General features: G+C 37.2%; 1 protein-coding gene across 1 annotated transcript; it reads left to right on the top strand.

Annotated features, from left to right (window-relative positions):
* The first annotated feature begins 897 nt into the window (after nt 1-897).
* LOC112196031 (putative calcium-transporting ATPase 13, plasma membrane-type) lies at nt 898-6615 on the top strand. Its single transcript, XM_024336296.2, has 2 exons — nt 898-4396; nt 4878-6615. Exon 1 carries the CDS (start codon nt 1231-1233, stop codon nt 4351-4353), a length of 3123 nt encoding a protein of 1040 aa, XP_024192064.1. The 5' UTR covers nt 898-1230; the 3' UTR covers nt 4354-4396; nt 4878-6615.
* The last annotated feature ends 10435 nt before the right edge of the window (nt 6616-17050 follow it).

Raw genomic sequence — 17050 nt, 5'->3', positions numbered from 1 at the left:
GTAGGTCGCTCTCTGTGTCTGTGTCGATAGAGCGTAGGTGAAGGCTCAGCAAACCTACAGGTGGCAGGGGATTAGAGTGTTACAGACGAATGGCCACTTGTAAATAAGAGTAGTTTACACCGTACTTTATCGACCAACTATTCTATTGCCAGCGCGCTATACCTTTCAGGTGGAAGTTGTTGAAGACTGTTAAAGAAGAATTGGACAACTAATTCATCCATCCATGTCCAGTCCTGTAAGTTATGATCGATAAAGCACGTACGTTAAGTCATGAAGTTTCTTTCATGTATCTTCCTTTCTTTATTTTTTCCTTCTGGTCCAGAGAGATGATTTCATTATCATGAATGGATAGTGGATGGTACAACCTCGAGTCTTATACTCGGACAACCAACGCGCGGCCAGGTTGTGAAACGTGAAGGAGGAAACAATGACATAATCCAAACTTTGAAAAACTAGGTGAGCTTCCTGAACGTACGTACCAATCAGTGGGTAGCCCTAGCTTGCTTGGGTTTTTCCGACATTGTTAAGGTAAAGCTCCGGTATGAAATTACCATGCTAATCTATTTCGTTGCCTTGCGTTGCATGCTAGAATGTTCATGAGTCACAACTTGAGTTTCGGTACGCGGAAGTCAATAACGAACTGTTTCTGTCAAAACTTGTTGACCACTTCATTATATGATTCTTGTTTGCCAAGAATCTGAATTAATTAAGTAATGTTAATCTTTTGAAGAAATTAAATAGTAATATTCTCCAAAGGGATTTGGATTAGACCAAATTAAAATCAATTTGTTAACATCTTTATCTTTTGTAGCATATACATACCAAAACTCTAACCCAAGTCTCTTAATATTCAAAGATTAAAGTTTGTCCTGTTGGTTTTCTAAGGACCGACGTACTACAGCGAGAACCAGCACAGAACACACAATTACAAATCATTTGTGATTACTTCTCTTCCTCCATCTTTCTTGGAAAATGCTGCAGACGCGCAGAGAAACTTTCATTCCAAGTAATTAGATTATAAGAGGGCATTAGCATGCAAGGTGATGTACAAACATTAGCTTTGCATTTTATTGCATTCTTCCAATACTACGTACGAGATATCCTTTTGCAAACTTGAGCATTCTCAACTCAATTGTTACACAACCCCTCTTCGACCTGTCAATAGTACGTTCTTTGCTGGCAATCGATCGATCCGATTAGTTTCTGTAATACACCTTGCAGTTATAGAGCATGAGTAGGTCAACCTTCAGTGCCCTGCATGAAAAAGGGGGAAGCAATATTGGGTTGATTCTTGATGTTCCGAGAAGTAGTCTCGGCATGAGCAAAAGAAAATGGCATTCTGCTTTCATCACCATCTATTGCTTTAGAGCCTTCCTCTCTTTACGACCTTCTACTCTTCCCAAACATACCAACTCCACATTCATATCTCGCACACTCACTTACTCCATTGTTAGAGTCGAGCCAGCCTTGGTCCCAGCCATTAATGGATTCAAAGCAGACCCAAAAAGCCTCACTGAGCTTGTGAAGGAGAAAAATCTCAAAGAGCTCTTGGAGCTTGGAGGGGTTGAAGAAGTAGCATCAGCTCTCAAAACTGATGCAGAGCATGGAATCAATGGTGATGATACTGAAGACGCTGCGCGCAGACATCAAGCATTTGGTTCCAACACATACAAGAAACCGCCAACGCAAGGATTCCTTCATTTTGTGTGGGAAGCCTTCAAAGACATCACAATTCTCATTCTTTTAGGCTGTGCTGCACTCTCTCTTGGTTTTGGTATCAAAGAGCATGGATTAAAAGAAGGTTGGATTGATGGTGGAAGCATTAGTCTTGCGGTCATTCTGGTGATTTCTGTTTCAGCCATTAGCAACTACAGACAGAGCAGACAATTTGACAAATTGTCCAAGGTCAGTAGCAATCTCCAAATTGAGGCCGTGAGAAATGGAAGGCGCCAACAGATTTCAATATTTGAAATTGTGGCTGGTGATGTCATCTGCTTGAAGACTGGAGATCAAGTACCAGCAGATGGATTGCTTCTAGATGGCCATTCTTTATCAGTAGATGAATCAAGCATGACAGGGGAGAGCGACCATGTTGAGGTAAATGCCACTGAGAATCCTTTCTTGTTCTCTGGGACTAAAATCGCTGATGGTTATGGCCGGATGCTTGTCACATCAGTAGGGATGAACACGAACTGGGGTGAAATGATGAGCCAAATCAGCCAAGACAACAATGAAAAGACACCTCTGCAAGAACGTTTAGACAAGCTAACTTCGTCCATAGGTAAAGTTGGTCTGGCAGTTGCTTTCTTTGTTCTTGTAGTCATGTTGGTCAGATACTTCACAGGGAATACAGAGGATGAGAATGGAAACAAAGAGTACAATGGCAGCAAGACAAAATCTGATGACATAATAAATGCCATCATTGGGATTGTAGCGGCTGCCGTTACAATTGTTGTGGTGGCAATTCCAGAAGGTCTACCATTAGCTGTCACTCTCACTCTTGCTTATTCCATGAAGAGAATGATGGTCGATAATGCAATGGTGCGGAAGCTCTCTGCTTGTGAGACCATGGGATCTGCTACAACAATTTGTACCGACAAAACAGGTACTCTGACCATGAACCAGATGAAGGTGACTAAGTTTTGGTTGGGGAAAGAATCTGTGGAAGGAGAAGCTTATTCATCTATTTCTCCTTATGTTCTCGACTTGATCCAAGAAGGGGTTGCTCTCAATACAACTGGTAGTGTGTACAGGCCTAGCTTGGATTCCGAAGTTGAGATCTCTGGCAGTCCAACTGAAAAAGCCATTCTTTCATGGGCGGTACATGGGTCAAAGATGGATATGGAGAAAGTGGTGAAGACTTGTAGCATTCTCCATGTCGAAGCCTTTAATTCGAAGAAGAAACAAAGTGGAGTTCTAGTGAAGAGAAAGGCAGATAACTCCAGCCATGTACACTGGAAAGGAGCAGCAGAGATGATACTAGCAATGTGCACAAGTTACTACAATGCGTCTGGACTTGTTAAGGATATGGATGAGAATGAAAAAAGGAAGTTTGAGCATATTATTCAAGGTATGGCAGCTAGCAGCCTCAGATGCATGGCGTTTGCATATAAACAAGTTCCAGCAGAAGAGCGACTAAATGCAGACCAGAAATTTGTATTAAAGGAAGATGGATTAACCCTATTGGGACTTGTGGGTCTTAAGGATCCATGCCGTCCGGGTGTGAAGAAAGCAGTTGACGAATGTAAATATGCAGGGGTGAATGTCAAAATGATTACTGGTGACAATGTTTTCACCGCGAAAGCCATAGCTACTGAATGTGGGATACTCGGGGCTAGTCAGGACATGTTCGGAGCAGTGATTGAAGGTGTGGAATTCCGCAACTACATGCCAGAAGAGAGACTGGAGAAAGTTGACAAAATTTGTGTGATGGCAAGGTCTTCTCCTTTTGATAAGCTTCTAATGGTGCAATGCTTGAAACAGAAAGGTCATGTAGTTGCAGTTACCGGTGACGGCACCAATGATGCACCGGCACTGAAAGAAGCTGATATAGGACTTTCTATGGGGATTCAAGGAACAGAAGTTGCCAAGGAAAGCTCGGATATTGTGATCATGGATGATAACTTTGCTTCAGTTGCTACAGTTTTGATGTGGGGAAGATGCGTGTACAATAATATCCAGAAGTTCATCCAATTCCAGCTCACTGTCAATGTTGCAGCTCTTGTGATCAACTTTGTAGCAGCAGTTTCAGCAGGTCAAGTCCCATTAACAGCAGTTCAGTTATTGTGGGTGAACTTGATCATGGACACACTTGGAGCTCTTGCTCTAGCCACAGAAAAACCAACAAGAGAACTTATGGAGAAGCCACCAGTGGGAAGGACAGCACCTCTCATCACAAACATCATGTGGAGGAACCTCTTGCCTCAAGCACTGTACCAGATAACTGTCCTCTTGATCTTACAATTCTGGGGGAAAGCAATCTTTGGTGTCAGTGATAAGGTAAAGGACACATTGATCTTCAACACTTTTGTGCTTTGCCAGATCTTTAATGAGTTCAATGCAAGAAAGCTAGAGAAGAAGAATGTCTTCAAGGGAATACACACCAACAAGCTGTTTATGGGGATCATCGCGGTGACAATTGTTCTTCAGGTTGTGATGGTGGAGGTTCTCAAGAAATTTGCAGATACAGAGAGGCTGAATTGGGGACAATGGGGTGTATGCATTGGGATTGCAGTCATCTCTTGGCCAATTGGTTGGCTAGTCAAATGTATCCCCGTTCCAGAGAAACCCATATTCAGTTATCTGAAAATGAAGAAAAATAAGCATTCTGTTTCAAATAAACTGGCCCGATAACCATCATGCAGGATTGGATAGTTTTTGTCTAGCTCTATACCAGGTGATATTATTTTCATTCTTTTATTAAATAATTCCTAATTAATTTTTTAGTATTAATAGACAACCATTTGTATTGTAGAACGATGTAATGTAAACTTATATGGTACATGTAAGTTGTTCAGTAGTTTGTTAATGTATTGAATATCTCTAAGCAATGGGAATTTGATTAGATGTACTAAAAGAAAACAGAGACCAAAACATGGTAAACTATAGTTTATTAATGACCATGACTGCTTTAACAACCTTTTATTAGATAAACAAATTACACTTTGGTAGCTGATTGAAAGAATGTTATTTTGAACTCAAATGCAATAATATGACTGTAAATCATAGCAACATGTGATTGTACTGAAAATAAAAACTATATAGGCAAACGAAATTGGATCAATTAACCAATAAGACAACTTATAGTTTGAGCAGTATACCTGCTGAAACGGCTGCAACTATGTTGATGGCAATAGCAGCAACATTTATTTTGGCAGGAACATTTGGATGAAGTTAAGGATGTCATTATACACACTTCTTCCGCACCTCTATTTGGCAACATTCAACTATGTAGTCAACCCTTCCCGATCAAGCATTGCAGCATTAGAAGCTTGTTCCAACCTTCTCCATTTTCTTTTGTGGTGTTGCCGAAATTCCAGGCATTCTTTCACTCTTGTACCAAGTGTTCCCTAAGAGCCTGGAATGTCCCACATTTGGAGCCAAACGGGTTTGAGTTTAAACATTGTTGCCAGTGATCATGTCTTCAAACTGCTTTCTTCCCTACTGTTTCATCTTTACATGACTGCTATACCTTGAATAATCTGCTCAAGTTTCAATATTCATTGTCATCCAGATCTTTACCAAGCCTAGCAGCATTACTGTAACTCGTGAACATTATGAGTATCATCTGTGCAGTTACTTTTAAATGAACTTGTCTGCCTTCCTCTTCATCATAATTCCACATCATCTCTTCTTCAAATAGGCCTTACATGGAGAATGCTGCAATTCTTCACCATTTTCTCAGCGGGACTGCTGAGATTTCAATTTCTGATGAATCCAAGCTAGACCTTGTATAGACTACCACTTGCGCCTATTTCATTGGTATAGTTGTTGTGGTTGAGCCCATAGTCTGACAGCAGATTGTTCCTATCAGCCCCCATTTCTCTCATGGAAAAAACAAGAGTAAGAGTCACAACCGATATCTCTCTTCCGGAACTTCGGGCTTTACTACCACAGCAAATTAACTGCTACAACCCAATTAACCAGGAGGTGTACCATGTCATCACCATTGTCTTGCTGAAATTATGCTCGTTATTTCCTTTCCCATCTTTTGTATTTCCAGCAATTATGTTTAGTATCCAACAAACTGACAAGACCTTGAGAACTAGAAAGCATCTCTGAAACCTGCATCAACCTATCCATGAGACTAGTTTGTTGACGACATGAAATGAGGTTCACGTACTGGTATCACAATTGGTTTCCACCGGCCAATGTAGCATGCATCCTAAAATATGCATCAGCAATTTTAGACACAGAAAAGCAAGAACAAATTCCGGCTATTGTCAGTCACCTCTATCATGCTGCATGCATGAACTAGTAACGAAATGAAGCATGGCATCATCACCAACTACAATTTCAAATAACATGGTTTATTCCGTATCAGCTGGAATTTCTTTCTGCAGTCTCCAAGGAAATGACATCACCAACTAGAATTTGGAGTATCGAAATCTCTCACAGCTTTAATGTGGACATTAACATGGTTACCTTGTTTGAATACTGAGAGGATAATACTGCAAGGTTTTTGAAGGTTTTTCCACACAAAATGGAAGAACCCTTGTGTGGGTGGTTATTTCTTGTATTTGGGTCCGGTTGACACATTTCATCAAACACCTAGTGGGCTTCACCATTAATTGCTAGCTCTACACCAATCTTCAGAGCTAATGCTCACTTCTTCAGCCCTCCTCCCAACTCCTGGAACTGATGTGGACTTTTGCGGCATTGGGCTCGCTCTCTTGGTTTCTCAAACCTATATTCTATATTTCAACGCCTTATTCTGCAAGGGAATCCACCACGAGTCCTTACGCTCCGTCGTGACGAGCTGCCATTGATGTTATGTTGTTAGAATAGTTTTCAAATTATAAAGAGGGAAAAAAATACAAACAGTACCCAAATTATGGGCCATTAATAATTTTCGTACCTTAACTTCAAAAACTATCATTTTGGTACCTGGACTTTTCACTCCGACCCAAGATTCATACCTGCGATCCACTTTGCCGTTAACGGTGTTAAATTTACAAGGGTAAATCTGTCATTTCACTGTTCATCTCTCTCACCATGGGCACTGTTCATATATATATATATATATATATATATATATATATATATATATATATTTTTAATTTTTTTTCTCTCTTCCTGCAAGTGAAAAGACAGATTTACCCTTACAAAGTTAACACCGTTAAAGGCAAAGTGGATGCCAGGTATGAATCTTGGGTCGGGGTGAAATATCCAGGTACCAAAATGATAGTTTTTGAAGTTTAGGTACGAAAGTTATTAGTGACCTATAGTTCAGGTACTGTTTGTGAGTTTTTCCCTTATAAAGAAGATAAATTGAATTGTGACTGATCACCACAATTCAAATTTTAAAAAGGATCCCAGATATAGGAAGCAGTTGGATAGTTATATTGGTGAAAGCATTGTACTGCTTCACAAGCACCAATCTATTGTTTAAATTAAGCAAACGTTGTTAACTTGTTAACTTCTACTGGTGACTACTTGGGATATTAATTACATGCTTTAATCATTATCTTTCATAAATGAAAGGTTGCCACACTTAGGAAGGGTTATGCCAATTAATTGAAGAGGCATACACTATTAGAACCGATTGGTATAGCTATTGGAATAGCTAGTGCTCCCTTATCCCACATAGGAGATAAGGCCATACTTTGATCTCTTTATATATGTTTCCATAAGAAACATATTAAATAGACAAAGTGAAGGTGGAGGCCCATTGAATGGGCAACAAGACCTTTGCAATGAAAATATTTGATATATATATATATATATATATATTTAATATATCATAGAGGGCCTTGGGCCTTGGGCCTTGGGCCGAAATTAAAATTCCAATAAAACCATTTCTTTTTATAAATTCGGATACAGATAATATTTTTGGAAAATCGATCTGATCCCAAAACGGTTGTAACTGTTCAAATCAAATTCAAATTGATTGAACAGTTACGTCTTCTTCTTCTTGTCCACTCTTTATAAAAGAGGCATGAAGGTTCATTGTAGAATAAGAAAAAAATCGTTTCTGACATCTCTTCTCATAAACACTCGAGAGAAACACAAGTAAAGTTCGCTAGGTTTCAAGGCAACAGTGTCACGCCTTGGAACGAGAATTGTATCCTGCAGGGCAGTCGTCTACGATCAACCACAGCACCTGTGTGGGGACGAAATTCTGTCTTAGGACATTGAGTTGCATACGCAAGCCTCTCTCAACCAACCAAGTCAGTGAGTGCATTTTTGTAAATTCAATTTGCTTTAGTATTGTGATCTTTGGATATATATTATAGTTGCGATTCTTTATTTAGTTCTTAAATATATCGTGTATTTGCGACAAAAGATTGATCATTGATCAGGAGGGTACTCATACCCCACGTGGAATAACATACATATCCCTATATAAAGGGGCGATGCCTGCAGATTAGCAAAAAAAAAAAAAAATTGATTTTCATATATCTTGAGACACTCTCTGCTTTATTCTTTCAGTTCCTCCAATCCATTACTTCCCTGCTTTACAAAACAAATCTGGAAACTATAAGCTGCAATTTTAGTTTCTAGAAACCTTGAGCCTCTTGTAACTTTCAATTGAGTGTTTGGTTGATCTTCGTAAGTGCAAGACGCCGATCAACAATAGCAGGATTACTAGGCCTCATTGTATCCTAAAGGCTTATTTGATCAAACCCCTTTGCACACTTGTTGTGGGGCAAATAAAGTCTAAAGGAAAGCATAAATTCATACATGCCTTTGAAGCATTTTCCTTCACTAGCCATAACCCACAGACAAAGAACCTGAACAATCTTTAGACTTTATCTTCTTCTATGGCATCTTTGAAGGAGTTTACTGCAAACTTTGTTAAACTTGATCGTCTTGATGGAGCAAATTTCAGACGATGGCAAAAGATATTGCACTTCCTCCTTTCAAGCCTAAAGGCGGTCTATCTGCTTACTACTCCAAAACCTCAAGAAACAGAAGATGAAACTCTTGCTGCACAGCGTGATCGAGTTAAGTGGGAACAAGATGATTATATTTGCAAGGGCCATATTTGCAACTCTATGTCTGATGCATTATTTGATATCTACCATGAGATGACTACTGCAAAGGAAATATGGGACGCTCTTGAGGCGAAGTATATCTCACTTGATGCTACCAGTAAGAAATTTCTTGTCTCAAAGTTTTTCAATTATAAGATGACTGATGATAGATCAATTGTTGAACAATTCCATGAGATTATGCATATATACAATCAGTTCAATCAATTTAAAATGCATATGGATGATTCTGTCATTGTATCTGCAATTATGGATAAACTTCCACCATCTTGGAAGGAATGCAAAAAGAGCCTCAAACATAAGAAAGAGGACATGTCCATAGAGCAATTGGGGACTCATCTTCGCATTGAAGAAGAATGTAAGCCTGTGAGAAAACTGATGAAGCCAATCCCTCCTCCAAAATTCATATGGTTGATGAAGGGCCTAAAAACCCAAAAATCAGCCATGAAAATAATAAGAGGAAGGGAAACCTTTCCAAGAAAAACTCCCAAGGTCAGAGGGTAAACAAGAAGAAAAAAGGAGGATGTTTCTTTTGTGGAAAATTTGGTCACTTCAAGAAAAATTGTCGTCATCTCAAGAACAAACAAGGAACCAACAATGAAAAATTTGTGGCAATGATTTCTGAAATTAATATAATGGAGGATGTTGAAGCTTGGTGGATAGACTTTGGTGCTACAAAGCATGTTTGCAAGAACAAAAATATATATGTTTAAAACATATGAACCAAGTGGAGATGACAACGTACTCCAGGGGCGGAACCAGGATTAAGAGTTTTTTTTGGGGGGGGGGGGGGGGGGGTCCAAATATAAAAGCATTTTTTTTGTCATCCTAAATATAAAATTGAAGTATAAAAAGAACAAATAATTAACAGTAGTTAATGTCCTTTTACAACTATATTGAAGTTTTGCGAGATCAAAATTCAATGTTTGATATATATCTTCTAAAGTTAAATATCAATCAAATACAAAAACTAAGATTAAAGGAATTCATTCATTGAGTTATGGTATTAATAGAGAAAGGATAGATTATATAGTGGTGGTGTGGGGTTGAAATATAGTATAGCTCTTAATAATTAAGGTATTCAAATCGGGCAAGAGTCAACTAATTAAGGAACTGATCAAATTAGCAGGGGTCTGGACCCCCCCCCCCCAAGACCCTCACACAGTTCCGTCACTGACGTACTCTACATGGGAAACTCTTCTACTTCAACTATCAAAGCAAAGGGACAACTGAATTAGAGTTCACATCAGGAAAAATTCTTACTCTTACTTATGTCTACCATGTTCTAGAAGTTAGAAAGAATTTAGTCTCTGCAAGTCTCTTGAATAGGTTTGGTTTTAGGCTTGTCATTGAATCAGACAAGTTTATTCTGACCAAGGGTCGTACTTTTGTTGGGAAAGGGTATATGTGTGATGGAATGTTCAAACTTAATATTAATAAAGTATCTAGTATTTCTGTTTACATGCTTGATTCTTTATCTTTATGGCATAATAGGCTAGGACATGTTAATACTAGAAAATTAAATAACATGGCAAATCTAGATTTAATTCCAAAACCTGTGAATGATATGCCTAATAAATGTTTTACTTACTTGCAAACAAAACTGACTAGAAAGCCTTTTCCTAAGATTGAAAGAACCTCTACTTTGCTACAGATCGATTATTCATAGCGATGTTTGTGATTTACATAGTACACCTACTAAAGGAGGAAAGAAATATTTTGTGACTTTCATAGATGACTTAGTAGATTCTGTTATGTTTATCTTATGCATTCTAAGGATGAAGTTCTAGAAAAATTTAAGATATATAAAAATGAAGTGGAGAATCTTTGTGAAACCAGAATAAAATATCTACGATCGGATAGAGGAGGAGAGTATCATTTTCCTTCGTACTGTGAATCAATAGGTGTTGTACATGAAACTTCACTACCCTATACTCCACAGCAAAACAGAGTTGCTAAAAGGAAAAATAGGACCCTTGTAGAGATGGTTAATGCAATGCTTCAAAACTCTTACTTGAGTAAGGGATATTGGGGAGAAGCCTTGCTCAGTGCTTGTTACATCCTAAATAGGGTACCTTCTAAGGCATTAAAAATCACACCTTATGAACTATGGTTTAAAAGAAAGCCCAACTTAAACTACCTTAAAGTTTGGGGTTGTAGAGCCATAGTTAGATTACCTAAACCAAAGATAAAGAAGTTGGGACCAAAGGCAATAGAATGTATTTTCTTAGGATATGCAGAACATAGCAAGCGATATAGATTTCTTGTTATAGAACCCAATGATTCTATATCAGTTAACACTGTAATAGAGTCAAGATATGCCGAATTTTATGAAAATAAGTTCACTTCTTTATCTAAAAATAACAATGAAGAGGTGGAGGTTTTGCCAAGAAATAATGATAGCAAATCAAATTCAGCTAATATATCTAGATTTTATAGTGAGTCTGATGAACATATAGAAATTAGAAGAAGTAAAAGAAGAAGGATAAAAAAATCCTTGAGGTTGGCGGTAGTGAACTTCTCCCTTAGACCGTCATTTGCTAAGGACCGGGCAATACCCGCTCTGATACCAAATGATGCGGGAAGTGTGAACACTATAGTAAGAGACTTCGTCAAGCATCGAAAGTCATATAAGATGAGCTAGAATCCACTAGCATAGCAATTACGGGCACAGCCGTAAGAAACATAGAGAAACTTCTCTAATATTTGGTTGTTTTATTGATAACTTGAATGAAAATTACAATCTAAAAACCTAATACAACTAGAAAATATAAATTAAGAACAATTTATTGTAGACTAAAACTAGGAAACTTAATTAAACCTGATTAAATAAAAATCGAAAATTGAATCCTATATACTAAAGAATATTATGCTTGGAATCCCAACCAAGATTTTGCTCGAGAATCCCGATATATCCAAAAGAGTAATTTATGATTAATTTTATCATTAAGAAGCTTATTTGAATACCTTTCCAATATTCAAATTATTCTTTTTAATGTGAAGATGCTTCTTTGTTTTCGAGATTTTTTGTTGAAATTGGCTAAAATCTCGTCCTACATCAGAAAGATACTTCTGTATTTTGATTTACTTTTTCAGAAAATGAAGTTGTACATTAGTGCTTTGGATTAATCTTAGTTGCATGTCACTGCCATGGCATGGTTTGGTCCTGGTGTGCTTGGTCTGTACTATGCCATGTCTCAACTTGGACGGTAACCCATTGTTTTGCGGTCTCTAAATTTTACATGAATGCATCAACCCTTGCATATGGAAGTTGTTAAAGCACTATGCCAAAAAAACTATCAGACAACAGAGTTCAGACGACAGAATGGTCATTTTCTGTCGTCTGAGTGTTTCAGACTAAATTCAGACGACACATAAATTAAATGTGTTGTCTGAATACAATGAGAAACTATGCTTGTTTCATTTTGAAGATATGGTCAGACTCAGACGACACTTAAATGTCGTCTGAAAAGATGAAAATTTTCTATATTGAACCCTAACAGAAATTTCAGACTTCCCTCCAACAAGTTTTAGGCTTTTCCCTCTCAAATGCCCAAACCCTATAGCTGAATAGTCAATAGAGTGATATTCAAACAACACAGTTAAGAAATTGTGTTGTCTGAATAAGGTAAGTTATATTTTTTTTCCTTTTCTTTTTGGCTTAGTTGCGAAAGACTTCGCGTTTTTTCCACGGCTCTTCTCTTTCTCTTTTCCCATCTCTGCTCGTTCGCTCTCCCATTCTCTTTCTCTCCTTTACCAACAAAATCCCCTTTCTCTTTGTCTCCATCTCTCCCATAAATTTCTTTCTCAAAACCCTGAAGCCTCCCTAGATTCTCTCTGAATCCCTACCCTTCATCCAGAAGTTCAGTGCCAAGACCAGTGTAGTCAAGTACCACGGTGACGCCATGAAAGAGAACACCGTCCAGGCAATGGACGGCCTTACCTCTACATCGCCTCCGCCTCTTCCTACTTAACCCTCCGTTCAGATCCAGTCCCCGGAAGGCTTTTCTCTCAAAGACAATGTTTTTTTAATTTGGACTTTTAGGGTTCTTCTGGTTTTGGGGTTTTTCTGGTTTTATTTTGCTCTTGATTTTTATTTTTGCAGAATTGGTTAGAGAGGTAGTGCTAGTTTGGTTCCTCTTTGACCCGCTTTCAGAACATGACAAGGCTTCCTTCTTTAACAATGACCTCCTATTTTGGATGACTTCGTGATTCATAAGGTAATATGAAAGCAATTTGCAATACTAATTTGATTCTTTTCTCTCAATTTAATTATAATTAGAAAATGGGATCTTCAATTTTTTTCTTTAGATTGGTACAAGTTAACAAAAGTCTGCTTTAAGTATGTTCTGGGTAAAACTAGAAATATACATTGAAAATGATAAGCTTGGTGTGTGTTTATGCTATTTGATTCAGAGATAGCTGTAGGTCTAGACATTTGTATAATAGAAGAATACAAATGCCATTAGTTTGTTTGTTGGTTGGTTTTTCTTGTTGATTAAAGCAACTGCTACATTTGTTGATGAACCTAGTTACGATGACATTAATTGAAACAAATCATCATATTATGTATTGAGCATTAGAGAATTGCATGTTCAAACATCATGTAACATGTGCATTTGCTTTTCAAAGTTTGTGGGGCTGTGAGCAATTGGGTTATTTGAATTTGAGTTGATATATGTGTTTTGTTGGTGGCAGGTTTATGGAAGTGGGGGCTTGGCTCCTTGGCATTACTTTCATAGGTTGTATCGCCACAAGTTTTAAACTGATTAGTCTTTGAGGCATTTAACTTTGGCTAAAGTCTTTGAGGCATTTCCTTATCAATTGATTCGATTTTGATTCATTCGATTCTTTTTATGAACAAATATTTGATTTCAGATCTGGATTTTATAGGAGGTTAGATGTAACTAAGTACGGAGGTTGGGTGCTCCACTCTGTCTACCTTCAGAAGGAAACTTTATTTATTTCCCACATATATGGGTTCAATTTCAGAGTAAGTAGTAGCTTTGATTTTTGTCAATCTTCTTTTGTGATGTCTATTAAGTTGTATGTTACAATTATCTTTTTTGGGTTTTGGCTTGATCAGGAACTTATATAACTCACTCTCTAACTCTTCTTTTACTTTTCATTTTTCTATTTTATGATGCATATTTAGTATGATGCAATATTGTTCATGGTGTTCAGTTTTGATTTCGCTTCAAAGAGATTCTAAACCCATGAGCTCCTATGGCTTTCTGACTCTCAAGTATTCTCATGGGTAAACTACATCACTTATTTACACACTCTCTTTCTAATTTTCTTAGTCTCTTCCGCCTTCCAATGACTTGAACCTCCTAAAAGCTTTGTTTTCAGGCTTCCAATGAGAAGAATATGCTTGGAGGATCTTTATAAATGACAAAGCAGATGAAGATAAGGCAGAGGATAAATAAACATGTAGGTTTTCCCTAGACACATATACTTTTCTGTCTTTTAATTCACTGTTTGGTTTGCAATCAATTTCTTATACATGTGATGCTTTTGCATAATATTCTAGTTGTTTCAAAGAATTACTCAAGGGTTACCTTGAAGAGACTTGCAGAGCTGCTGTGTCTAAGTATCCAGGTTTATAATTTGTATTTATTCCTATAGTAGATACCATTATTATTTTTGCATGTCATGCATTACAAGTGATTGTGTTTGCCTAAGTTCCCCTACCTTGCTCCACATATATTTATTCATTGGTTCTTTCTTTTTTCCCTTTATTCATAAGTTTCCACGAGTGTTGGTTTCTGTTTTGTGATTGGTTTTTGTATTTCCTTTGTTGAGAGTACCTGTTGCGTGCTGCCCTTTTGTTCAATTACAGTTTTTGGCATGCACTTGTAATATGCTATTGTATTAATTGCTCCAGCTGATAATTGAGTTTTTTGGTTTACTAATTTGTTTAGTTTGTTATTTGATGGTGTCCATCTGGTAATGGCCTTAACTTATATCTTGGTTCGAGCACATAACTTAGCTGTATCAATTTCTTGTTAAAACTACATATCATTTATTAACTGAAATTTATTATGTGTAGGATTTTTGCATATCAAAACTCTAGCTGGAGAACAAGAGGATGATGGATAGATCTACTAAAGAAATAGAGGACAAGCCTTCTAAGGGCAAGAGAAGAAAAGGCTTTGAGGTTAAGAAAAGTGCTGAGCAAGGGCAAATGGTAAGTTTTTCTTGTAGTATATGCTAGTTCCTATTCTGCATTATTTACATGCAAGAGAAATTTAGTGATAGGTTATTAGACCGAAGTAGATAAGACTGCATAGTATAAGGGTTAAATAAGGGACATGCATTACTTGATTCTTTTCATTATAAGCACACCAAGTTGCTTGTTTTGGCTAAGGTTTTGCAAACTTTTCATTATAGAAATCTCTATTCTTGCAAAGGACACTGATCAAGGTTACGCCATTTGCAGAGAGGAGTTTTCAGGTTTGTGACCGTTGTTCAAGTCGAAAGGACAAGTCTCCTGTAAGTAGATTTTGTTGATTATCCTCATTTAGTTTATGGGTTTGGTGATTTGGATTGGATTCTACACTAAAGTTTCAGTCTTGATTTCAATTGGGTACTTCTGTTTTTATTCTATGATACCCCCAACATGAAGGGGAATTATTTTAACCTCTGTTATGTTGTTATCTCTCTTTCTGAAATCAAATCAAAAACATTCTCAGTACTTTATTCAAATCGACTTCCTCCAATTAGAAGCTAGGTTGCTTTAATTTGGAAGCCATTAAATGTGTTCCAGAGTAATGAAATGTGTTTGCTAAGCAGATCTAATATGGTAGTAGGGATCTGTAGGTTAAAGTCATTGCTAAGTTGGGCATAGGAGGATCACCCAGGTCAACATTCAATTTGAAAGTTTGCCACTTAAACATTTTTAGATTTGAGAGGTCGGGTCTGAGGAGAAGCAACAAACTAAATAGCTCGGGCATTAGTTTGTTTAGTATGTTGGGGATGTTATGGTTTGGGAATTTAGTATGTAATAGTTTGGGATAATCTGAGCAATGAGATTAATGGTTTCATGCTATAGTGACCCTGCAATTAAACAAAAGTTTACAAATATTTGTCACCTTGGATCAAAGTCCGATTCTATTTGCTTCATCACTGTTATTTTGCATAAAATTAATTTTAGTATAGATGTGTTTGCTTTGATTATCTTTAGAATAAAGACGATTTAGTTTCATTCAATTCATATAAAAGTGTTCTTTTTATCTCAATGTAGTTTCAACGTACTGAATCAGTTTGGTTTTGATTAACAAGAGGTTAAGGTGGATACAATTTTCTGCAGTACACTGCCATTTCCTGTTATTAATATCCAGTCTAGACCAAACCTCATTTGAAGATGACACTAAAGCAACAAAAGGAATACAAACTGTGACCATGCATTTGCCTTTCTAGAGCTGATCAATTTCCTTTGGCTTTTTTTCTACTACTGAAGCAGTTTTTTGTACTGAAAATTTGTGGTCAAATCTAATTCACCCGAAACATGGAATTAGTAATGAACAAAATCCTGAAACCTTAATTTTCGTTTGATTTTTCTTGGTATGACTATTGCTCAATAAACATTATTAAGTCTTTATGTGTCTTCCTTTTCTCCTGAATTCCAATACCTATCTTTTGCAGAACATGAGTTGTGATACATGGGACCGCTACATGTTTTCTACAACTGTATTTGCTTGATTGAGATGGCAAGGCAAGCTGGGTCAACTGAGACTGCAAGTTGTCTCAAGTAAGAGGAAACTACATATATGTATTCCCACCTAGCTTTGAATTAAGGAAGGTCAGTCCTCTAGGGTGCTTTTGTTTTCTTTCACTCATGATTCATATATGTATTCATATAATTGTTTTCAATATATTCAGTTTCTTCAAACTCTCAAGCGAGCAATTGGTGTTTGAGTCTGAAATTGGTACGAACCCATCCTTTCATACTCTTCTCTACCAATTTATTCTATTTGATCATATATACCACCGCCAGTTGAATTAATTTAATTTTGTTTAATCATGCCACCAATTCATGATAAGGCTTAAATATATTGCTTGTCTTCGTTTTGCTTTCAAGCTTCTAGACATGCTTTTGTCATTTAGTTTTCAAAATGCAAAGCTACAGCGCACCAATTCATAAAGTCAGGATGTCGATCATAATATGATGAAAGGTGCCAGTAATATGCATGCATGAGATATACATTCTAGTTATACAGAACACCCAATTAGCCATATTTGAAGCATCAAAGTTGGAGTGCCTTAAGTAGGTCTCTCTGGCATTCCTTTCATCATTAATTATGTCTGCTATATATGATGTTGGATATACCCTG

Source organism: Rosa chinensis, chromosome 4 (genome assembly GCF_002994745.2).
Source record: "Rosa chinensis cultivar Old Blush chromosome 4, RchiOBHm-V2, whole genome shotgun sequence".
NCBI classification, from domain to species: Eukaryota; Viridiplantae; Streptophyta; class Magnoliopsida; order Rosales; family Rosaceae; genus Rosa; species Rosa chinensis.
This window is presented reverse-complemented; position numbering and strand designations above follow the sequence as displayed.

Excerpts from the sequence above, each read along its gene's own strand:
- LOC112196031 (XM_024336296.2), top strand. The coding sequence starts at position 1,231 with ATGAGTAGGTCAACCTTCAGTGCCCTGCATGAAAAAGGGGGAAGCAAT.